Source organism: Schistocerca nitens, chromosome 1, assembly GCF_023898315.1.
Source record: "Schistocerca nitens isolate TAMUIC-IGC-003100 chromosome 1, iqSchNite1.1, whole genome shotgun sequence".
Lineage (NCBI taxonomy): Eukaryota > Metazoa > Arthropoda > Insecta > Orthoptera > Acrididae > Schistocerca > Schistocerca nitens.
This window is the reverse complement of record NC_064614.1, coordinates 393,892,231-393,918,066: the sequence shown is the minus strand read 5'-3', so window position 1 is coordinate 393,918,066 and position 25,836 is coordinate 393,892,231. Positions and strand designations below refer to the sequence as shown.

Genomic DNA, 25,836 nt, shown 5'->3' with positions numbered 1-25,836 from the left:
ATAACTAGGTGTGTACTTATGAACAAGAATTGCATCTTCTACTGGAATCTGATATTATGGAGTCTTACTGTTACTAGTCCTACAATTATCACAAGTCCACAGGCCTACATAAAATTTGTTAAGGCTGTACTGGATTACAATAAAATTAAAATCATGCCAAAATGGTTATCAGTTGCATAAGGCAACACTTCTTGTATGCAACGAGAACTGTTAAGCAGAAGAGACTAAATGCTATAAACAAGCCATTATACCATTTATATCAAGTATTGATCTCAAATTAAATTTTCTTGGAGTACCCTTGATCAGTAAGAATTCATAATAGCAGATTCCAGTAGAAGATGCAATTCTCATTAGTACGTACACACTCAGGTGCAAGTTAACAGGGTCAGAAACACATCTTTTCTGCTGAGCTGAGCGAGTGAGTGAGTTCAGGCTTATCTTCGTGACATACGCGCCACAGCCTGTCTTTCTCGTGGGCCTTTATGTAAACAATTGTGACGTCACACTCATCAGAAGCATTTTGTTGTTACGAAGTATTGCATAGTCTTCATCCTAAGGTCTCTGACACATTTTTCTGTTGGCAGATGCTTGTGTGTGCACAGTGATTTGATGTTGTAAATGGCGCATTTCCTTTGCAACTAAAGTTTTGTTTCGGTTTTCTCCTCTTGTTTAGGTTTTATTGCTGCAGTATTATTCTGCAGTAGCAGGATACAGTAATATTCTTTGAGTATCAGTTCTTACCAATCAAAATTACAAAAATTTAACTGAAAACTAAAAAATGAAAAATTCCCAGGCTTCTCCTGGATTTCCTGGGGTCTAAACACTCTGTCCCCCCATGAACCATGGACCTTGCCGTTGGTGGGGAGGCTTGCGTGCCTCAGCAATACAGATGGCCGTACCGTAGGTGCAACCACAACGGAGGGGTATCTGTTGAGAGGCCAGACAAACATGTGGTTCCTGAAGAGGGGTAGCAGCCTTTTCAGTAGTTGCAGGGGGCAACAGTCTGGATGATTGACTGATCTGGCCTTGTAACATTAACCAAAACGGCCTTGCTGTGCTGGTACTGCGAACGGCTGAAAGCAAGGGGAAACTACAGCCGTAATTTTTCCCGAGGACATGCAGCTTTACTGTATGATTAAATGATGATGGCATCCTCTTGGGTAAAATATTCCGGAGGTAAAATAGTCCCCCATTCGGATCTCCGGGCGGGGACTACACAAGAGGACGTCGTTATCAGGAGAAAGAAAATTGGCGTTCTACGGATCGGAGCGTGGAATGTCAGATCCCTTAATTGGGCAGGTAGGTTAGAAAATTTAAAAAGGGTAATGGATAGGTTACACGTAGATATAGTGGGAATTAGTGAAGTTCGGTGGCAGGAGTTACAAGACTTTTGGTCAGGTGATTACAGGGTTATAAATACAAAATCAAATAGGGGTAATGCAGGAGTAGGTTTAATAATGAATAAAAAAATAGGAGTGCGGGTTAGCTACTACAAACAGCATAGTGAACGCATTATTGTGGCCAAGATAGACATAAAGCCCATGCCTACTACAGTAGTGCAAGTTTATATGCCAACTAGCTCTGCAGATGATGAAGAAATTGATGAAATGTATGACGAGATAAAAGAAATTATTCAGGTAGTGAAGCGAGACGAAAATTTAATAGTCATGGGTGACTGGAATTCGTCAGTAGGAAAAGGGTGAGAAGGAAACATAGTAGGTGAATATGGATTGGGGGGAAGAAATGAAAGAGGAACCCGCCTTGTAGAATTTTGCACAGAGCATAACTTAATCATAGCTAACACTTGGTTCAAGAATCATAAAAGAAGGTTGTATACCTGGATGAATCCTGGAGATACTAAAAGGTATCAGATAGATTATATAATGGTAAGACAGAGATTTAGGAACCAGGTTTTAAATTGTAAGACATTTCCAGGGGCAGATGTGGATTCTGACCACAATCTATTGGTTATAAACTGCAGATTGAAACTGAAGAAACTGCAAAAAGGTGGGAATTTAAGGAGATGGGACCTGGATAAACTGAAAGAACCAGAGGTTGTAGAGAGTTTCAGGGAGAGCATAAGGGAACAATTGACAGGAATGGGGGAAAGAAATACAGTAGAAGAAGAATGGGTAGCTCTGAGGGATGAAGTAGTGAAGGCAGCAGAGGATCAAGTAGGTAAAAAGACGAGGGCTAATAGAAATCCTTGGGTAACAGAAGAAATATTGAATTCAATTGATGAAAGGAGAAAATATAAAAATGCAGTAAATGAAGCAGGCAAAAAGGAATACAAACGTCTCAAAAATGAGATCGACAGGAAGTACAAAATGGCTAAGCAGAGATGGCTAGAGGACAAATGTAAGGATGTAGAGGCTTGTCTCACTAGGGGTAAGATAGATATTGCCTACAGGAAAATTAAAGAGACCTTTGGAGAGAAGAGAACCACTTGTATGAATATCAAGAGCTCAGATGGCAACCCAGTTCTAAGCAAAGAAGGGAAGGCAGAAAGGTGGAAGGAGTATATAGAGGGTTTATACAAGGGCGATGTACTTGAGGACAATATTATGGAAATGGAAGAGGATGTAGATGAAGATGAAATGGGAGATAAGATACTGCGTGAAGAGTTTGACAGAGCACTGAAAGACCTGAGTCGAAACAAGGCCCCGGGAGTAGACAACATTCCATTAGAACTACTGATGGCCTTGGGAGAGCCAGTCATGACAAAACTCTACCATCTGGTGAGCAAGATGTATGAGACAGGCGAAATACCCACAGACTTCAAGAAGAATATAATAATTCCAATCCCAAAGAAGGCAGGTGTTGACAGATGTGAAAATTACCGAACTATCAGTTTAATAAGTCACAGCTTCAAAATACTAACGCGAATTCTTTACAGACGAATGGAAAAACTGGTAGAAGCGGACCTCGGGGAAGATCAGTTTGGATTCCGTAGAAATGTTGGAACACATGAGGCAATACTAACCTTACGACTTATCTTAGAAGAAAGATTAAGAAAAGGCAAACCTACGTTTCTAGCATTTGTAGACTTAGAGAAAGCTTTTGACAACGTTAACTGGAATACTCTCTTTCAAATTCTGAAGTTGACAGGGGTAAAATACAGGGAGCGAAAGGCTATTTACAATTTGTACAGAAACCTGATGGCAGTTATAAGAGTCGAGGGGCATGAAAGGGAAGCAGTGGTTGGGAAAGGAGTGAGACAGGGTTGTAGTCTCTCCCCGATGTTATTCAATCTGTATATTGAGCAAGCAGTAAAGGAAACAAAAGAAAAATTCAGAGTAGGTATTAAAATTCATGGAGAAGAAGTAAAAACTTTGAGGTTCGCCGATGACATTGTAATTCTGTCAGAGACAGCAAAGGACTTGGAAGAGCAGTTGAACGGAATGGACAGTGTCTTGAAAGGAGGATATAAGATGAACGTCAACAAAAGCAAAACGAGGATAATGGAATGTAGTCAAATTAAATCGGGTGATGCTGAGGGGATTAGATTAGGAAATGAGACACTTAAAGTAGTAAAGGAGTTTTGCTATTTAGGGAGTAAAATAACTGATGATGGTCGAAGTAGAGAGGATATAAAATGTAGACTGGCAATGGCAAGAAAAGCGTTTCTGAAGAAGAGAAATTTGTTAACATCGAGTATAGATTTAAGTGTCAGGAAGGCGTTTCTGAAAGTATTTGTATGGAGTGTAGCCATGTATGGAAGTGAAACATGGACGATAACCAGTTTGGACAAGAAGAGAATAGAAGCTTTCGAAATGTGGTGCTACAGAAGAATGCTGAAGATAAGGTGGGTAGATCACGTAACTAATGAGGAGGTATTGAATAGGATTGGGGAGAAGAGAAGTTTGTGGCACAACTTGACTAGAAGAAGGGATTGGTTGGTAGGACATGTTTTGAGGCATCAAGGGATCACAAATTTAGCTTTGGAGGGCAGCGTGGAGGGTAAAAATCGTAGAGGGAGACCAAGAGATGAATACACTAAGCAGATTCAGAAGGATGTAGGTTGCAGTAGGTACTGGGAGATGAAGAAGCTTGCACAGGATAGAGTAGCATGGAGAGCTGCATCAAACCAGTCTCTGGACTGAAGACCACAACAACAACAACAACTAAAGAGTCATATTAAGGAAGGAATTACTGATTGAAATTTCAATGGGAAGGAAGTTCTTTGGTAACAGTGCAATAGACGAGTCTTTTGAACAATACAGTATTACAGTAGTGATAATTAAAGAAGCAGCACTCATAAAGTAGTTTCTCTGAATGTGGCAGCAGAACAGATAACAATGAATGTAAATAGCAGCTAAATCAAACTGGAGAAGATAAAACAGGAAATGAATGCAGGCAAGTCATCACAGATAAAAGTTTGAGTATAAGCAAAGGATAGGTGTAGAAAGAGGAAGACATTAATGCAGATGTGGAACAAGTCAAAATTACAAATAAAACATTGGAGCCTTAAGATAAAGCTAAGTGTAAAGTGGAAGACTGCATGACATCAAGAACATTTGACACTGAAATGGAAAACTGAGTCAAATCATCACTGTCATATGACGGACAACAGAGGAATGATAAAGTGACAGCTCACGATAATTGGGTTCAAATTTTCACACATCACCAATTGGTAGGATATCCATGCCTAATACAGCTGACATCAAGTTATTCAGATTCAGTGAATTTAAATGTTAATGCCCCCCCCCCCCCCTCTCTCTCTCTCTCTCTCTCTCTCTCTCTCTCTCTGTGTGTGTGTGTGTGTGTGTGTGTGTGTGTGTGTGTAATTCAAATGGGAATCTTTTATTGTGTACACAGCATGTGAAGAGCATCAAATGGAAGCTTAGCCATAGATGCTTTTGTTTTCAAGTGTGGAGTAGGACACACACATTTTAACAATATCACCCTAGCAGCTTCACAGGGAGGCAAAGAAGAACAAGAGGCATGATGTAAATGTGTCATAGGTGGCAGCTGTAGGGGGTATGTGACTGATGTAAACAATCAATTGTATAACAATTTGCCCGAAATGAAAATCACATCAAAGTGAACCATGGTGGGGATACACTCACCCAAGAATCACCAGATAGCATGACAAGGCATGATGCCACAAGCTGAGGTGCACACCATCTGCATTTCAGAAAATGGCACAGCAGAGTGTGCTAAACGTAGCTATGAGAAGGAGTTAACAAGTTTAAAATTAAGCTAATGGTGTGAGAGAACATTACAATGCCTCATGCACAGCAGCACTAGCCACTCACAGAACCAAGTCCACCAAACCAGGCACTGGCATCAGGTTGCAGCTCAAGCAATACTAAAAGGGAAGAGAAAACCAGGCTACTGGATTGGAGTGTATAAACAGAGAAAATGCATAGCAGAGCGGGCCACTTACAAATGTAATCCTGCCAAATGAGATTTCAATGAGAAGGATGTACTAAAGTGCTCATAACCTAATGCGGGTCAGACTACGACACCCACAGCTGCAACCCCCCCCCCCCCACCGCCCCCCCCCCACACACACACACGAGGGGAGGGGAGGGAGGGAGGGAGGGAGGGAGGGAGGGAGGGAGGGAGGGAGGGAGAACAGTATTTTTGCAGAGAATACAGTTTGAATACTGCCTCAAGAAGGTTTCAAAGAGATGCTTCATTTGTCATGTAAATGTAAATATTGGCATAAATGTGCACTCCCTATATGTTGTGGATTTTAATAACTTACAAGCGCCAAAGGATTGCTACATATGTAGACATGTGAAGTCTGACATGTTGCATTTTAGCTGTGTATACTTTTACTTGAGACAAAGCAGTTTGTAATTTTATTTCCAGCAAATTGTATGGAATGTGCAATGTACCATACAATGTATGTAATGTGTGATATCCCCCCCCCCCCCCCCCCCATCCTCAGAAAAATACTTAGGGCACTTAGAGTTAAGACTTGCAAGAAATAGGAATGTAAAGGTTCAGGGTCCCAGGTTCACCAATAATGTACACACAAAAGAGATGTAAGCCCCTGGTGGTGAATGAATGTGATAATGTGTACAGAACTAAAAATAGCAATTTCTGACTACTGTTATATTGGCATGGAAAAGAGTAACAGTCATTCTGGAATTTTCATGTTGTATTCTGCTTTGATTGTCAATAAAGACAAACTTTGGTGGCATATTTACTGTTTTGGGAGTATGTATATTCGTTTGAACACACATGCATTCTTATACAGTCAATTAGTCAGTTAATTTTCCAGCTGGTTGGAGTCAGAAGGAGTGGCATTAATTGGAACAGTAATCAATACAAATACAAGATTAAATAATTTAAGAGTAGAGGGGACCACTCAATGAATAGTGTGTGTTGGGCCATAAATAGGCACACAAAAGAAGAATGAAAACTTTTCTAGTTTTCAGATGGATCCATTAATGAGCTGTAGTACACACACATCAGCATGCCCATTAATGCGAAATTTCACTGCACTGTCCTAATGGATTCATTTGTCTGTGGTTATTTCATGCAGTGTTGCTTGTCTGTTAGCACTGATAACTCTTCGCAAATGCTGCTGCTCTTGGTCATTAAGTGAAGGTCATCAACCACTGAGTTGCCTGTGGTGAGAGGTAATGCCTGAAATTTGGCATTCTCAGCACCCACTTGTCAATGGAGATCTCTCAATATTGAATTCACTAACAATTTTTGAAATGGAATGTCCCATGCATCTAGCTCCAACTACCACTCCACATTCAAAGTCTGTTAATTCCTGTCATGCGATCATAATCACATCGGACATCTATTCACATGAATTGCCTGAGTACAAATGACAGGTCCGCCAATGCACTGCCCTTCCATACCTTGTGTACATGATACTACTGCCATCTGCATATGTACATACCACTATCCTATGACTTGTGTGATCTCAGTCTATATAGAATTAAAAAACAAAAATAAAAATATAAATTGTCACTGAAGAGCCTCAATCCCACATTATATGGAAAAATGAATGTAGGACTAGCCCACTACACACTGCACCACATGAAGACCGTAATGAGCCACTCTATAAACATGTACCAGCATTGTCAGGACAATTGAGACTATTGTTGCACTGCATATGCACTCTGAATGAATGTCAGTAATGTGCCTGGAAAAAGAAAAGTAACAAACAAAGCTGCCAGGAAGTGGACTTAGGATGAAAATGTGTATTTAATTAGTTTGTATGAGGAAAGGCCAGCATTATGGAATGTATAGTTACTGGACTACAGGAAATGAGATTAGAAACAAAGTTTACTGATTGAAATGGCAAATGTTTTCAATACCTCCTCAGAAGAAATTTATCAGAATATCCACAGTTCAAGGAAATGGGAAAAGTAGTTTTATAGCATGGATTAATTAATATACAGAAACAAGTGAAGTTTTGTTTTGAAGTAATTGTTTTGGTACTCAGAAAATTGCCATTTAACTTCAAGTACTACAGCTGTGTCTATAATTTTGTAAGATGTGGTATTTATTGATTCTATTATTATACTGGGTGTTAAATAGCAGATATTCAGGAATTTACGAGTGACTCCTAAGTCAACAAAAGTAAAAACATTCAAACAAATACATACCTGGAAACGCTTCATTTATCAAACACACACTTGCCCTACTTGATTTTTGAGCATCTATGGGTATTAAGATGAAATTGGTGAAATGTTATTTGATTGTAGTAGTTACTTTACCAAATATTAAAGAGAATGAACATAGCTGATGCTATTAACATTGTGTCACAAGCAGTCTCTCTTTAACACTAATGGATTTACGCATAATAGTAGATTGGCAATTTTGAGTCCAATTGTAAAGAGCATTTCTTTCATGTCAATCGCCGTCATTCCCATGACATTTTGATTTTGTTGTGGATTTTCCATCACAAGCTCTACAATACTTCATAATCATGCTGCTGCCTAATCTGCTTCTTACTCTTTGCCAATAAAAGTATTAAAAGTGCAGCTGCAGCCCAGTGCTCTCCCAACGCAATCTTGTCCATCATGCACAGAACTACAATGGAAATATCTTGCAGAGAGTGATCTTTCAGCTCTCACACACGCTCTCACCCTGCTGTGCGCAAATGCTATGCTTCTGACATCTGTTCCTGCAAGATTCTCACACACTTGCAGAAAGTACTAACAAGGAACTATCTGACAGTAACTATCAATGAAAATTTGCACCTAGTGAAACAATTCTGCGTGTACTATCTGAGAGTACCAAAAGTGTCTTATACTAAAAAAACACTCTCACATTTATCCCAGCCCTTAGAATTATTTCCTAAAGTAAATGTAACTTTTTAAGTGGCTCCATCCAACTTCCCTCACTGGTCTCGTTGCATTAGCCATGATGTGAGAACACAAGTAATATGTGGACTGGCCACCAGTAAATATTTGTTTGTTGTGTATCAAGTATTTCTGAACCAGTATACACTGCCTGGCAAAAAAGTGAAGCTCCCAGAAGACATGGTCGGAAGTTTGTAAATGATTAGAGTTCCAATTATCTTTGACAAGTAGAATGGCCACCAGAGTTCATGTGTTAGTCATGTTTAGTGTTGTCATCAGGCGTGGTAGGTTATGTAAAGTAAGACAGAATTATTAACCCTTTGCCTTACGATTTAAGTTCCGTTAGCATGAGCCGTAAGTGCCTGCAAGGTACAGATGCGCCTTACAATTCCCGGCACTTAAACACGCTAAGGCTGTGGTGCAGTACGCCTAGTGGCATCCAAAGTCGTGCATACACCCTCGGGATTTGTAAATTCGTTTGTGGGATATCAGTAACGTAACATTTCTACAGGTATAATAAATAATGACGATTAGTTGCCCATTGGAGACGAAACATTCATTGTCTCAAACACAATGATATATTCTCAAATGTTTTATTTCCCTTTACAAGCAAACATACATAGATGAAATACATCTTAATAATAATAATATTCACAACAATGCAATGATCTAAGACTGTATAATATTTTGTTCAAAACATTCTGGGACCTGTTACGTTAGTACGTTGACAAACATATTTTCAAACACGTCTTCACAATGACGATTGTATGATATCATTCAAAACAATCTGGCACATGCAATGCAACCGTGCACTTATTGCATTGCCACGTTGTTTCGCTGCGTTGTTTATGCTTTCTGCACACTACTCAAGTTCTCGCAGGATTTACTTTTGATGGTGTTGGATCAATATGTTTGGGAAAATGTGCCCAATGTTGCACGTGCAGTCTTTGTGGTATATCGTTGGATGCTAATCGTCCCTTCTGATTATATTCCGGTAAAGGTGTAGTTTTCAACAATGATTCTGCAATGTGAATCATATATTCTGCGTAGCTCTGTCATTTGCCACAATGTATTTTGTAATACAAAATGTACTTGTTAAATAAAGCAACATCAAACAGGTAAAAGAATATCTTGCGGTATCCTTTCACACATTTTCTCATCACAGGGAAGCATGCGAGCATCTGGTCTTAACGATCAATTCCTATCATGCCTCTACTGTATTTGACGACACATTTCGGTTTCCATGACGCATTGCATAGAGGTGTGTCTGTGGCAATCATTTCTGCTGTTGAATGTTTTGTGGAGAGCATGTAAACGTCTCGTTTATCTTTCCAATTTAGTGCCAATATGCCATTACAACTCCTCACTGTATATTATCCTTTCTTTAATTTTGCCTTCAGGAAGTCTGTGGGCATATTTTTTTCTGTTTGAGCGCACTGTTCCAATCACATTAGTTTTATTGGTGAGGAGAGTTTTGAAAAGTTTTGGTGAAGAAAACCAGTTATCTAAATATAGAGTATGCCCTTTGTGTAATACCGACTGTGTTAGTTCTAGAACTACACTTTCAGGTGCACTACCATTAGCATCACGTTTGTCACTACCCGTGTATATCTTAAAATCATAGCAGCATTCTGAAATTGACTCACACAATTTATAAATGTTAATACCAAACCTTGCTCCTTTTGATGGGTTAAATTGTTTGTAGGATAAGTGCCCCTTAAATTTCGTTAATGATTCATCAATGGCAATATTCTCTTGTATTGTGTACACTTACTTAAAATTTTGATTGAACATATCTATGACTGGCCTTAGTTTGTACAGCTTATCTGTGTTTTTGGCTGAACTGTTATTCGCTAGGTGCAGAAATCTACCTACATGCAGAAATCTCCTGAATGGCATCGTCTTCCTAAATATTGGCATTTCTATAACGGCCTTCCTAGACCAATACATCTGAATCGACGGTTTCCTTACTTCAGCCATGATTGTACATAACGCAATGTATATTTTTATTTCATTACAGCTGATCGGAGACCACTTTTGGTCTATTTTTCGTCTCTTCTGTTCATTGTTGAGTACGTCTTGTGCATATCTATTCGTCTCAGTTACAATGTTTTCCTAAAATGTGCTATTAAATATTACATAGAAAACGTTTAATTCTCTGATGCTTGTACTCACATTCTGTAAAGCTGCTTCCTTTATTTCGGGAATTTCCGTATACGTCCAGATTGTTGGTTCATTGTCTTCCATTTGCCACATCCATGACTGACTGTTGCTCTTCTTCATCAGTATCATCTTCAATCACCAGCCGCATACACTGTTTTCGTACAGGAGGTAAAACGTCGCTACCACTGTCACTGCCACTGTCATAATATCCTGCAAAATCATTGTTGACTATGCCACCACATGTCTCCCTTTCTTCGTGAACACGTTTGCTAGTCGGGGACATTATGAAAATATTTTTGTAATGTCGGCAGGTCCGAATGCGGCGAAGAACACTTCATGTATGCTGCATGTACTCTATCAGCTCCGCAATGTGTCAGAGACATTCTGGTTTCATTTGGCACGGCTGACCGACCACGTCTCTCACACGACATGCGCTTGTTCGGTGCGGTAAACGTACCACATCTCTGATACGTCTAGTTGATGTTTGGCCAGGTCGGCACGCTACGTCTCTCACACAACATTGTATGCTAAGGGGTTAACACCAGGCATGGCTTCGAAAGGGGCCTCATTGTTTGTTTCCATTTGACCGGCTGGGCGAATTTTGCAATATCCAGAATTGTGGGGCATTTGGATGCGACAGTGGCCCAATGTCAGCTGCACAGCAACATGAGGGCAGGCATACACATCATCACAGTTCTGGTCGACGATGACTGACCACCACGAGGGAGGATGTGGACTTCTGCAACGTTCTGTGTCCTCCTCCACCATTAGTCAGAGACTAGCAACAGTCGGACTAGGGAATTCATGTCCCGTGCACAGGCTGTTGTTAATACCACAGATGTGTTTGGAGTGGTATCATGGTAGGGAAACACTGACTGCTGATGAATGGCTATGTACTATCTTCAGTGATTAATCATGGTTCTGGACTACCCCAGAAGCCCATCATTGGTGAGTATGTAGGCACTCTGGAGAGAAGTCCAATTCTTGTACGGTTTTCGAGAGGTACAATGGCATTACTCCTGTTGTGGGGGGTCATCAGGTATGACCTCAGCTTGTGGTTGGTAGTGACTGAAGGAATGCAACCTGAGTCCTTAATGCATTATCTCTCATGTGACAGTATTGTGGGTGCATTTTTGAAGAGGACAATGCTTATCCACATATGGCATGTGTTTTATGAGATGTCTGCATGTAGTTGAGGTATGCCCATGGACAGCATGATCCTCAGATCTGTCCCCAATAGTACATGTGTGGCACTGCCTTAGACATCAGCTCCATCCCAGTGCCTGGAAGGAAAACAAGGCTTTATGACACCTTTCACAAACGAATCAGTGCATGTGTCCGGGGCACAGACGGTAGAATGTCATACTAATAATTGAGCTCATTCAGACACGTTATTTGTGAATCTGAGTCAATTTTGTAATCGCTGAAATATTAACATATTACTCTACCTGAAGTTTCATTTCATTTCGTTTCCTGCTGCCTTCCTGGGCACTTCACTTTTTTTCCTCCCATATGATCACAAGTAGGTCTCTTCCTTAGGCAATGCTTACTCTCTACATGCAACACAGTGCACTAAACTGCAAATGTGCAGCTTAGGGACTTGAAGCTGTAGCCTTTGCTCGTCAGTACCAATGGAACAACTGTTTCAAATGGTCAATGTGTCAAACAGTTTACCAGCAGTAAGTTGTTAATAATACACATGTATACAGCCAACAGCAATACATTATGAGATTTAGAATATGTGTAACAGCCCAACCATAGTCTTTGAAGAGTTATGTAATAATTGGGAAGGTCAAAACAAATATCAGTATGCCCAGCCGACATCAAAATGCGTAATAACAATATGAGTGTGTCTTTGAATGGGACAGAATGATCTGTTTTCAGTAAATGGGTTTATCAAACATGATTAGATTAGATTAATACTTGTTCCACAGATCATGAATACGACACTTCGTAATGATGTGGAACGTGTCAGGTTAATAAAAGATGTCTGTACAAGATATTACATTACACAAAATATTGCATGACACTAATGTTTAACCCCTTACTGCATGATTTTTTTTATTTTTCTGAAAAAAATGTTACATGTTATGTTCGATGTTCTGATTTCATAAAAAATGCTTAAAAAATTCTAAATCTTATGTAGGGGCGGTTATTTTAGAATTAAGGGTTTGTGCCATATATGGGACAGCATGCAGTAACGACTAATATCATGTGATACCAGTTTTGGGATTGATGATGCACAATGTGGAAAATACACAGTAAGATACGTACATGAACTAGCAGAACTGTATTTATGTAAAACAATTACACTTTCTATTCATTACAATACACACATTTTGAGAAAATAACACACATTCTGTTCCATTTTTCTCTATTCATTATGAAACTTGATGAAGCAATTTCTCTCCTTATTCAAGCACAATGTTGTACTGCACTTCATACACACTATATAGGATTTTCCCTTGCATTCTGGATACTTGCAATAACCACGGTTTTCCAGCCAGATAGGCATGTGATGTATAACATCCAGTCGCACCTGACGCTGTGGAAGATCTGCTGTAGGGCCTCTCTTCTTCTTGCAGTCAAGCTGTTTTTGTATTTCATTGCTTGGCCTACCACGTTTCTTGGATAAGGATTTCCCAATTTTACAGAGGGCCTCTGCAACTGCGACCTTGAAATCAACAAGGGGCATGTAGTCCGTATTTCTTCTTCTCCATAACAGCCAGCTGTTCACACAAGCCAAGTCAACTAGATGAAAGAATATCTTCAACTACCATTTCTTTGATCTGATTTGAATTCTATAATATCCTAGCATAGAATCTAATAGATCGACACCCCCCCCCCCATGTAGTCATTGTAGATCATCACAGAGTGTGGACAAGGTACCATTTTATATTCTTTTTCCTCCCTGAAAAGCCTCTTGATCTCGCCTTCTGGTTTGCTTCCAACGTAAGTTGACAAAGTGTTGACTACTTATTATCAAACCAGGAGACTACTGACAGTTGCTCACCGTCTACTGTTGCTATCTTTTCCTCCATGCTGCCTCGACCATTCATCTTCATTGCTGCCTCCTTAGGTAAAATGCAACCACGTACTCGATTGGCCCAGACTGCATGTTGTGCCACATCCGTCACAGACCTATTTTTCAGTATTATATGTATTCTAATGAACAAATATATAAACTTACCTCTTTATAACTGTCCACAGATGTCCTTTTTCCTCTGCAAATAATATAAACACTGAAATCAATCGTTTACTGTACCCGATTGCAACTGTTTGTGTGACCAAACTTGGATGTAAACAGCTAGCAACACAAAGCAAAGATTCATAACACGTAATTCCTTACTCTCCCAACAGATGGCATACACTACTTGCACAGCTGCTCTTGACTGTGTGCCATATCTGTCCCAACATGCAGTTTGGAAATACACTCCTGGAAATTGAAATAAGAACACCGTGAATTCATTGTCCCAGGAAGGGGAAACTTTATTGACACATTCCTGGGGTCAGATACATCACATGATCACACTGACAGAACCACAGGCACATAGACACAGGCAACAGAGCATGCACAATGTCGGCACTAGTACAGTGTATATCCACCTTTCGCAGCAATGCAGGCTGCTATTCTCCTATGGAGACGATCGTAGAGATGCTGGATGTAGTCCTGTGGAATGGCTTGCCATGCCATTTCCACCTGGCGCCTCAGTTGGACCAGCGTTCGTGCTGGACGTGCAGACCGCGTGAGACGATGCTTCATCCAGTCCCAAACATGCTCAATGGGGGACAGATCCGGAGATCGTGCTGGCCAGGGTAGTTGACTTACACCTTCTAGAGCACGTTGGGTGGCACGGGATACATGCGGACGTGCATTGTCCTGTTGGAACAGCAAGTTCCCTTGCCGGTCTAGGAATGGTAGAACGATGGGTTCGATGACGGTTTGGATGTACCGTGCACTATTCAGTGTCCCCTCAACGATCACCAGTGGTGTACGGCCAGTGTAGGAGATCGCTCCCCACACCATGATGCCGACGGGCACGTGCACCTTCCGCCGACCACTGGCGACAACATCGATGTACTGTGGAGACCTCACGCCCCACGTGTTGAGCAATTCGGCGGTACGTCCACCCGGCCTCCCGCATGCCCACTATACGCCCTCGCTCAAAGTCCGTCAACTGCACATACGGTTCACGTCCACGCTGTCGCGGCATGCTACCAGTGTTAAAGACTGCGATGGAGCTCCGTATGCCACGGCAAACTGGCTGACACTGACGGCGGTGGTGCACAAATGCTGCGCAGCTAGCGCCATTCGACGGCCAACACCGCGGTTCCTGGTGTGTCCGCTGTGCCGTGCGTGTGATCATTGCTTGTACAGCCCTCTCGCAGTGTCCGGAGCAAGTATGGTGGGTCTGACACACCGGTGTCAATGTGTTCTTTTTTCCATTTCCAGGAGTGTATATTCTCAGATATGAGATTGACAAAGAGAAAAGTGGTATGTGCCATATCTGGCACATTATGCGGTAAGGGGTTAAGGTTGGTTTTTTTTTCAGTGAGTTTATTATTTTACTGATTTCAGAGGGAGAGGTTGGTGGAAATAAAGTTGTTTCAAACTGCACAGGTATGGCCTCTTCTATTAGAAGCCTTGCCTCTTCTAGTGAAGATCTATATCCTATTTTCTCCACAATGTTTAAAAAATGATTATTGAAAATATTTTCAATTTCTGATTGTTTGTTAGTACACTTGTCATTCAGTTTTATGGCACTAAAGTCTTCCTGTGCTCTTGGTCGCCCTGTTTCCCTTTCAATAATATTCCAAATTGCTTTAATTTTATTATCAGAGTTACTGATCTCAGACATGATACACATGCTTCTGGACTTTTTAATAACTTTTCTTAGTACCGCACAATAGATTTATAATATTGAACAATTTCGGGGTCAGTACTCCCTCTTGCTGTTAGATACAGTTCTCTTTTACGGTTGCAAGATATTCTTATTCCTTTAGTTAGCCAAGGTTTTTCATATGTTTTCTTGGAATTATGTTTAACTATTTTCTTGGAAAAACAATTTTCAAATACCCTTAAAAATGTATCGTGAAATAAGTTATATTTCAAGTTTGCATTGGGTTCCTTATACACTTCATCCCAGTCTAGTTGCTGTAGGCTTTCCCTAAAGTTTGCAATATTTATATTGTTAATTGAACGCACTGCTTTGAAAGTCTGATTTGATATACTGCATGGAGCTATGTCATGTACTGTAACTAGCTGTGCACCATGATCAGAAAGACCATTCTCAACAGGATAAGCATTTATGTCCTTAAACTTACATTGGTCTATAAAAAAGTTATCTATCAATGTACTGCTGTTCTTTGTTATCCGAGTAGGAAAATCAATGACGGAGCTCAAATTGAAAGAACTGAGTAATACTACAAGGTCATTCTTCCTATTACACTCTTTCAGTCAAATCGAAAGACTTGCACCAGGCTAGCTGTCTACCTGACGGGAGGCCCTCGTCACACGCCATTATTATTATTATTATTATTATTAGGGAATCAACATTGAAATCCTCACAAATGATAATTTGCTTCCCACTGTCTGACAGATAGCACAACAAAGTTTTCTAGAAATAGCTGGAAATTCCCTGAGGGGGACCTATACACTGTTACAATTATGAAAGTGCCATCATTTAGTTTAAGTTCAGTGGCACATGCTTCCATATGTTGCTCTACACAAAATTTTTAAGTTTCTCAATTTTTTGCACTGTGGAAGCTTTTGACATGTTACCTTGTGCAGGGCATACTGGATATATCAGGTTGATAACTTATGCTACTCAAGAGGACGTCGTTATCAGGAGAAAGAAAACTGGCAATCTACGGATCGGAGCGTGGAATGTCAGATCCCTTAATCGGGCAGGTAGGTTAGAAAATTTAAAAAGGGAAATGGATAGGTTAAAGTTAGATATAGTGGGAATTAGTGAAGTTCGGTGGCAGGAGGAACAAGACTTTTGGTCAGGTGATTACAGGGTTATAAATACAAAATCAAATAGACGTAATGCAGGAGTAGGTTTAATAATGAATAAAAAAATAGGAGTGCGGGTTAGCTACTACAAACAGCATAGTGAACGCATTATTGTGGCCAAGATAGACACAAAGCCCATGCCTACTACAGTAGTACAAGTTTATATGCCAACTAGCTCTGCAGATGAAGAAGAAATTGATGAAATGTATGACGAGATAAAAGAAATTATTCAGGTAGTGAAGGGAGACGAAAATTTAATAGTCATGGGTGACTGGAATTCGTCAGTAGGAAAAGGGAGAGAAGGAAACGTAGTAGGTGAATATGGATTGGGGGGAAGAAATGAAAGAGGAAGCCGCCTTGTAGAATTTTGCACAGAGCATAACTTAATCATAGCTAACACTTGGTTCAAGAATCATAAAAGAAGATTGTATACCTGGAAGAATCCTGGAGATACTAATAGGTATCAGATAGATTATATAATGGTAAGACAGAGATTTAGGAACCAGGTTTTAAATTGTAAGACATTTCCAGGGGCAGATGTGGATTCTGACCACAATCTATTGGTTATGAACTGCAGATTGAAACTGAAGAAACTGCAAAAAGGTGGGAATTTAAGGAGATGGGACCTGGATAAACTGAAAGAACCAGAGGTTGTAGAGTGTTTCAGGGAGAGCATAAGGGAACAATTGACAGGAATGGGGGAAAGAAATACAGTAGAAGAAGAATGGGTAGCTCTGAGGGATGAAGTAGTGAAGGCAGCAGAGGATCAAGTAGGTAAAAAGACGAGGGCTAATAGAAATCCTTGGGTAACAGAAGAAATACTGAATTTAATTGATGGAAGGAGAAAATACAAAAATGCAGTAAATGAAGCAGGCAAAAGGGAATACAAACGTCTCAAAAATGAGATCGACAGAAAGTGCAAAATGGCTAAGCAGGGATGGCTAGAGGACAAATGTAAGGATGTAGAGGCTTGTCTCACTAGGGTTAAGATAGATACTGCCTACAGGAAAATTAAAGAGACCTTTGGAGAGAAGAGAACCACTTGTATGAATATCAAGAGCTCAGATGGCAACCCAGTTCTAAGCAAAGAAGGGAAGGCAGAAAGGTGGAAGGAGTATATAGAGGGTTTATACAAGGGCGATGTACTTGAGGACAATATTATGGAAATGGAAGAGGATGTAGATGAAGATGAAATGGGAGATAAGATACTGCGTGAAGAGTTTGACAGAGCACTGAAAGACCTGAGTCGAAACAAGGCCCCGGGAGTAGACAACATTCCATTAGAACTACTGATGGCCTTGGGAGAGCCAGTCATGACAAAACTCTACCATCTGGTGAGCAAGATGTATGAGACAGGCGAAATACCCACAGACTTCAAGAAGAATATAATAATTCCAATCCCAAAGAAGGCAGGTGTTGACAGATGTGAAAATTACCGAACTATCAGTTTAATAAGTCACAGCTGCAAAATACTAACGCGAATTCTTTACAGACGAATGGAAAAACTGGTAGAAGCGGACCTCGGGGAAGATCAGTTTGGATTCCGTAGAAATGTTGGAACATGAGAGGCAATACTAACCTTACGACTTATCTTAGAAGAAAGATTAAGAAAAGGCAAACCTACATTTCTAGCATTTGTAGACTTATAGAAAGCTTTTGACAACGTTAACTGGAATACTCTCTTTCAAATTCTGAAGGTGGCAGGGGTAAAATACAGGGAGCGAAAGGCTATTTACAATTTGTACAGAAACCAGATGGCAGTTATTAGAATCGAGGGGCATGAAAGGGAAGCAGTGGTTGGGAAAGGAGTGAGACAGGGTTGTAGCCTCTCCCCGATGTTATTCAATCTGTATATTGAGCAAGCAGTAAAGGAAACAAAAGAAAAATTCGGAGTAGGTATTAAAATTCATGGAGAAGAAGTAAAAACTTTGAGGTTCGCCGATGACATTGTAATTCTGTCAGAGACAGCAAAGGACTTGGAAGAGCAGTTGAACGGAATGGACAGTGTCTTGAAAGGAGGATATAAGATGAATATCAACAAAAGCAAAACGAGGATAATGGAATGTAGTCAAATTAAATCGGGTGATGCTGAGGGGATTAGATTAGGAAATGAGACACTTAAAGTAGTAAAGGAGTTTTGCTATTTAGGGAGTAAAATAACTGATGATGGTCGAAGTAGAGAGGATATAAAATGTAGACTGGCAATGGCAAGGAAATCGTTTCTGAAGAAGAGAAATTTGTTAACATCGAGTATTGATTTAAGTGTCAGGAAGTCGTTTCTAAAAATATTTGTATGGAGTGTAGCCATGTATGGAAGTGAAACATGGACGATAACCAGTTTGGACAAGAAGAGAATAGAAGCTTTCGAAATGTGGTGCTACAGAAGAATGCTGAAGATAAGGTGGGTAGATCACGTAACTAATGAGGAGGTATTGAATAGGATTGGGGAGAAGAGAAGTTTGTGGCACAACTTGACTAGAAGAAGGGATCGGTTGGTAGGACATGTTTTAAGGCATCAAGGGATCACAAATTTAGCATTGGAGGGCAGCGTGGAGGGTAAAAATCGTAGAGGGAGACCAAGAGATCAATACACTAAGCAGATTCAGAAGGATGTAGGTTGCAGTAGGTACTGGGAGATGAAGAAGCTTGCACAGGACAGAGTAGCATGGAGAGCTGCATCAAACCAGTCTCAGGACTGAAGACCACAACAACAACAACTTATGCTATTACACAGGAGTGACAGACCGCAACACATGGTGAACATGCCTTATTTACATGGCCAAACAGGCAATCCTGCTTCATCAAACTGTTGTGTGTTGTCAATCTGACACTGTTAAATATAGGCTGGACTTCATGTGTGCACACCACTGTGTTGACTTCCAATGTCTGGAACCGCAAGTGCCAAAGACTGCGATGCCCATATGAATGCCACCATTGGCAAGGTGAGTGTCAAACTTTTTTCAGTATGTCCTGCTTCTAGCTCTAATTTAGTGTTGGTCATCTATGGGTGCAACACTATATCATAGAAGTAGTTTGTAACTGGATCATCGTAGTCATTCAGTAGGTAATCTTTGTTGATGGTTTGAAGAACTGTAACCTGACTTGTTCCATATTATTATGTCTGAAGACATTGAGAAGTAGATGTGATAAGCATTCCCACGCGCTGCAAGCATCAAAGTTTGAGGTCTTGTACAGCTCAAAAACCCCTGTTATTTATGTATTACAATGTAACCAGTCCTAGGTATGAAGCTAAGTTTCATGTTACTTTTTCAAAAATCTTTCATTACAACATTTTACAGGCACTGGGCAATTTTATTACTTTTTATAGAAGCAACGGTAGAATTTCCCATCTGCAACATGGTTGAATGTTGACTATGCCTCCATGAAATTTTATGTAGGGCAAACTTAGTTTAGATAAATCTTGGAGATTTTACTTTATTTGCCAGCTTTTTCCTTAACCCAGATAGTCCTGAATTATTTGTTTTTCAAAATTGATTTATATCTGATCTACATTCATTCACAAGGTTGTAAGGACGACAGTAAAAACAATTTTGAGTATTTATTTTTATTTAGTATTTCCAAAAATGCGCGTCCTTCCTGAAAGACATCAGAACAATAAGGGAACATGTTTTTAAAGTATATGACATTGCACAGTTAACTTGTTTTGGTTTTTATACTTTCAAATAAATAAAAATAAATTTTAATTATGGGCTAAAACAGCTAATAAATGCAAAAAACAAAGAAAAAACCTACACACATATTTTATGCACTAGTATGATAAGACAAAAAGCAACAAACATGAAGTGGTTTGTCACATTTTACGCACATAGTAGTAGTTTTTTTGTGGCAACTTCGACATTTCAGCTGCTGCTTCTTTTTTGTTATCTTGTCCGTTGGTAATTAAGCAACATAATGTTCTCTTCCATCAAATCTAGAATTTAGTTTTGCCCTCTTACTAGGACGTCCTCTGCTGTTAGTGATACTTTTGTTACTTTCAAGAAATGCAGTGACAATTCCACGACGAAATGTCAGATGATCTATGGGTTCTTCATTGTGCTTGTAAAGATCCCAGGCATTTTGCTCTGCAATGTCTATAAAATGTGCAATGATCGGGAAATACCACTTTTTCCCTCTTATAGAGCATCTATATAGGGATACATTTTGGTCAGCTCAATGTATGCCTCCCATATGAGTATTGTAGGAGTGTAATAATTTAGGTTGAGGCACACTAATCCTTTTCCTTTGTTCCCTGGAAAATCTTGCTACAGAGTGTAGTGGTTGCACTCTGCCAAAGTTGGTGGTTACAGTAATAACAACATTGTTGTGATTCCAACGTACAATGGAAATCCCGGATGCTGAGTCAGAACAAACTTCATATGATCCTCTATTTTCTTTCATCATTTTATCTACAGATGATAGAATACAATTCTTAACTCTGTTTCCTCTTATTGTTCCTGTTGCTTCCACGCCCCTCTCTTTTAGGTCATGTAGTAGGTCAACACTGGTAAAGAGGTTATCAAAGTATATTCGATATGGAACATGTGGAAGTAATTGGTCAACATAAGTCATTAACCACACCGTACCCCATACCCTTCGTTTCATAATCCTTACTACATGTGCCAGCTGCTTGGTAGGGTTTGAGCCAAATAATATATCCCCCACTTGTGCCTCCACACCAAAATTTGAATCTGCATTGGATTGGTTTCCCTTTTATGAATTGTTTGCACCTGTGACTTCCGAAGTATGAGACCATTCATCGACAGAACGATGCCGCACGTGAGGCACAAATTGTTTGAATCTATCATTCAGCATACACAGTAATGGGCGTATTTTCCTAAAACGGTCTGATTTATCTAAATTGTCATTGTTGCATAAATGCAAATTGGAAAAGATTAAGTCAAATCGATCTCTGGACATGGCATTTGTTACGAGATCGTTGTGACTGTCTTTATCTGGTTGCCAGTACATCTTCCTGCGTGACACTGTTACGTATCCACTTAGTAGAAGTATTGCAATAAGCACCAACATCTCATCTTCTGAACAATCACCTAGTCTATTTCTCTTGGCTGCGTACTGATTTGTGTAAGTGACCATCATTTGAAACACTTCGTTATCAAAAAACTGTTGGAAATATTCAAGCGGTGTTCACCCTTTCTTCATTGCAACTGTGAACATTAGAGGCCATATAGGTGTTGGATGAACTATTTCACCACTTTTACAGTTATATTTCTTGAGGTTTAAAACTTTATTCTTCAATAGCCTTGCTCGTTTGTTTGTGGTTGTTGTTGTTATTGTTGCTGTTTTTGTACTGCTGGAGGGTCCTGGAACAACATAAGAGGTAAAGGATTGTTTCCTTAGTGCATTCACAGCATTACCATTGGTAAAAATGGCCAAATTACAAAGTGCAGTAGCACTCAGCTGACTTGCTGGTAATTTATCTACACTTGGATTTTCTTCAGCACCCGAATCTTCATCTGTTATGTCATCAGTTGAATTTAGAGGAGGGTGTAATGTTACACTCACACCAGTATTAGGTATTCCCTCATCTTTTGATTCTAACATGTCCAAAAGTTCCATCAGTGTACAACCTTTTTTGTGTGAATACAAAATGACAACATATTATCCTGACGCCATTCTGGAAGGACGGTTGAAAACATTATTGAATTACAACTGACGAAAACTTTCAATCGTAATATGAACCCATAAATAATATAGGTTAATTCTTTAAGATATTATATGACAAGTTTCAGAATTATTGACACAATATGAAAGAAAATATACACACCCAACAATGACAAGGTCAGTCAGTTCGTCCATGGTAAAATTGGCCTTATTTTCAAGACACAGTTTCTCACTCACTATGAACGACAGCGTCAAACTAACTGTCGCAGCGCGCAACTGACTCTGCCTACTTCATATAACAATGTGTCACAGCCCGTTGCAACAGTGCGTTATTCGCAAAAATAAATAATTTCAACAGTGAGTGATGTCGTCCTTCCAGAAGGACGTCAGGGTTATCTGGGTTAATGTATTATTTCCAATGTTCTCTTTCCTTACTTACTTAATAAGGCCATATCAGCATTCTAGATCTTCCTGTTGCTTTTACAATGCATTATGGAATATGGTTTTGTGTACAATCTGTTGCAGTCACTCTCTTAGGAAAAATCTATTTGAAATGACAAAATCCTCATTTAAATGGTCATTGTTATATTCCTTCCCAGTCTTTGGGACCAGTGTTTTTACAGTGAAGGACATGGATGGTAAAAAACACTGCTAGGATAAAATACTTCTAAACATACTTAAATGTTCTCTTCTGTAGGATAAACCTTTAACTTTTATATTTCTGGAAGATGTATGTGATTTACATGTTCCTGATGAGTCCTGAAAATGAAGGACAGTTATTTTGAGCACCAGTGCACTGCCAAATTTTGTTTCACACTCAAACACTGATAGAGAAATGTTTGCAAAACTACAGCAGGTGAACCGAGAGTGTGTTTTGTCACAGGCTGAGGTTTGCAGGTGGTTTAAGGAATATTTTGAGGGCTCAGAATGAACTGAATATTGTCAACAATGAGAACTGGTGAAAATTTCTACCGATTCAGACATCTTGAGCATCACATTTGGCACATATGAGTAATAACACTCAGAGATAAACTGAATTCTATTTTCACTAACTTTCAACAAAATTTGCGTAGTACAATTGAACAACAAAAAGACTGCCGGAGAGTTAACACACACACACGACCACAGTCTCTGGCAGCTGTATATAAATTGGTTACCTTGACTTTGAGTGAACCTGTCTTACATGTCTGAACTTTCCACCAAGTAACAACTTAAGTATTCTCTGAATGACAACTTAATTGAAATATACCGAGATCAAGACACAGAGCAACAAACATTTAAAATAGTTCTTTCATTAATTTCATGCTCTTGTACACAGATTAAATTTCAGTCAAATGTAAATGAAATGTTGCGGTTTTAAAATATATGATGTGACAGTATAATGTGTATGAGTTACTGACTGATTTCAAACAATGGAAAATCCACAACTGAATAATGACAATATTATGGAAAGGACAGATTGCTGTTCACCATATAGAGGAGACGTTGAGTTGTAGACTGGCACAACAAAAGACTGCTGCACATTTGGGCTTTTAGCCAAGAGGCCTTCTACTTAAGTAGAAAACACACACACACACACACACACACACACACACACACCACACAAGCACACCCTGAACATGCAAGACCACTGTCTCTGCCTGCTGAGACTGACTGATTTTGATTTTAGTTCAGTCGTTGTTCCAAAGAATGCCTCAACTGCAGCTGATTCACAGCTTTTTATGTACTACGCCCAGCATCAAGTTAAAATTGTGGCATACTGTTTTGTTTGCCATTATGTACAGTGGAAGCAAATCATATAATTGTAATGCATTCCTCTAACTGCTTTTAGAAAGTAACATCACTGACAGATACCAGAAAATTAAAGCTTATGCAAACCAAAGACAGAGTGATGATAGAAATAATTTTTCTCCTGCAGGTTTTAAATTACCTGAATGAACTGGTGATGTTGAGTTGGGCTGCCCATGGGTTGGTGATGGAGGAGGGGTTGCTGTAACACCATGTTGTTGTTGCTTCTGTGCGATTTGTTCAAACAGATCTGTGTCAATGAAAGAGGAATTTTAATTACGATTGGCAATGGTATACCACAAATGTCTTAAACTAGCAAGATGATTAATATTTCTGTGTTTCAGATCAAAAACATACCTGAATGAATACAGTGAAAATACAGATGTTTCACTGTATGCAACACCTGCACATTTAAAGAGTAACTAAATGCTTGGCCCCAGAACAGCTTCATATTGTATACTATACATACAAGGTAAACTTACTAAGAACTGGGAGAAAGATCTCTAATCACATTTTAGTCATGATTAAGGTTTGGCGACTGAGATTACAGTCCTCCTCGCGCAATGTTGTGTGTGAGTGTTTATTCCTATCATGGCTGCCAGAGATGCTTTTTCATTTCTATTGGAATATACTTATTTTGGACTTGATAACAATTGTTTTTCAGAGGTATACGAGGGTTGTTCAAAAACTTCCAGAATTTTGTCCACAAAATTTTTCTATGCTTACCTTTTACTTATTGTTTGTGGTCTCCTTCGAAATACTCTCCTCCATAACTGATACACTGCCCCCAGCACCATTTCCACTTCTGGAAGCAGCCTTGGTATGCCTCTTGCTGGATTGCGCAAGGCACAGTCTGCGAATTTTCTTTTATCTCATCTATCATTCCAAATATCCTTTTAACGAGTTCTTCAACTTTAGAAATAAAAATTTCGTTTTTTGTGCAATAGTCATGCACTAACAGGGATGAACACATGGGTGCATTATCGTGGTGCATGAGCTATGAATGACTTGCCATATTTCAGGCTGTTTCCTTCTCATTTTCTTACAGGCATTGCAACAAGTCCTCCATGCATTAACAGTCTGTCCTGTGGCAAGAATTCATGATGAACTAACCCTTCAAATTCAAAGACAACTATCAGCCTCACTTTTACATTTGAACTGACCTGGTGTGCTTTTTTTTGGCTTTGGAGAACCTTTCCTGACCCATTGTGAAGACTGAACCTTGGTCTCACTATCATAACCATAAACTTATGTCTCATCACCAGTTACAATTCTCTTAACCCTTTAACTGCTCTGAATGTGTTAACGTACGCCTTTGTACCTGCCCCTGTGTGCTCTGAGCGTGTTTACATGTGCTACCAGTCATCCTGCCTGGTACTCTGAACGTGTCTACGCATGCCACCGTAGTGGCACCTGTGGCGTCCTGATATTCTGTGATGGGCTGCCGCTTCTTCCCCTGAGGCCTCTGGCCACGTTAATGTACCCAGTCGTATATTCGTGCCGAGCACCTTGTAGCTGTTCAGTGTCCGCCGGCACAGTAGAAGTCTCATGAGCGTTTGCTGCTGTGTTCTTGTGTTGCAGTTTTCGTCTGTGCTTTTACTGACTGTTGACGCTGTCAACGTTTCGAGAAGAAAATGGCACACCGACGTGTTTGTACAGATGAATAAATTGTCAAAATTCTCAATAGAAGAGACAGTGAGAATGAAATTTTCAACAGCAATGGTAGTGATTATTCTTCGACTGAATCTTTAAGAATCTCTAAGTAACAGCTGGAACAACAAATCTGTCAACAAGGGAGTGGTATCTTTCAGAATCTAATGGGTCTGAGTGTCATAGTGAAGTGCAAGTGAAAAGAGCTCACTTTAGTGACATAGTTGACTGGAAGAAAAGTGATTTTCGTCCATTTATGCATGTGTTCGATGCTCCAGTTTCTGGACACAAGTGTGGTTTAGGGCCAGATTCAAGTGT

General features: G+C 39.7%; 1 protein-coding gene across 5 annotated transcripts in view; it reads right to left on the bottom strand.

The window, feature by feature from the left end:
* The window catches only part of LOC126249381 (exportin-6-B), a 381,423-nt gene that overhangs the window by 202,228 nt on the left and 153,359 nt on the right, over window positions 1-25,836 (bottom strand). For all 5 annotated transcript variants that reach the window (XM_049951037.1, XM_049951050.1, XM_049951057.1 and 2 more), the window contains one exon: window positions 24,011-24,118. In XM_049951037.1, the coding sequence (XP_049806994.1) occupies window positions 24,011-24,118 (108 nt within the window). The remainder of the gene's footprint in view (window positions 1-24,010; window positions 24,119-25,836) is intronic.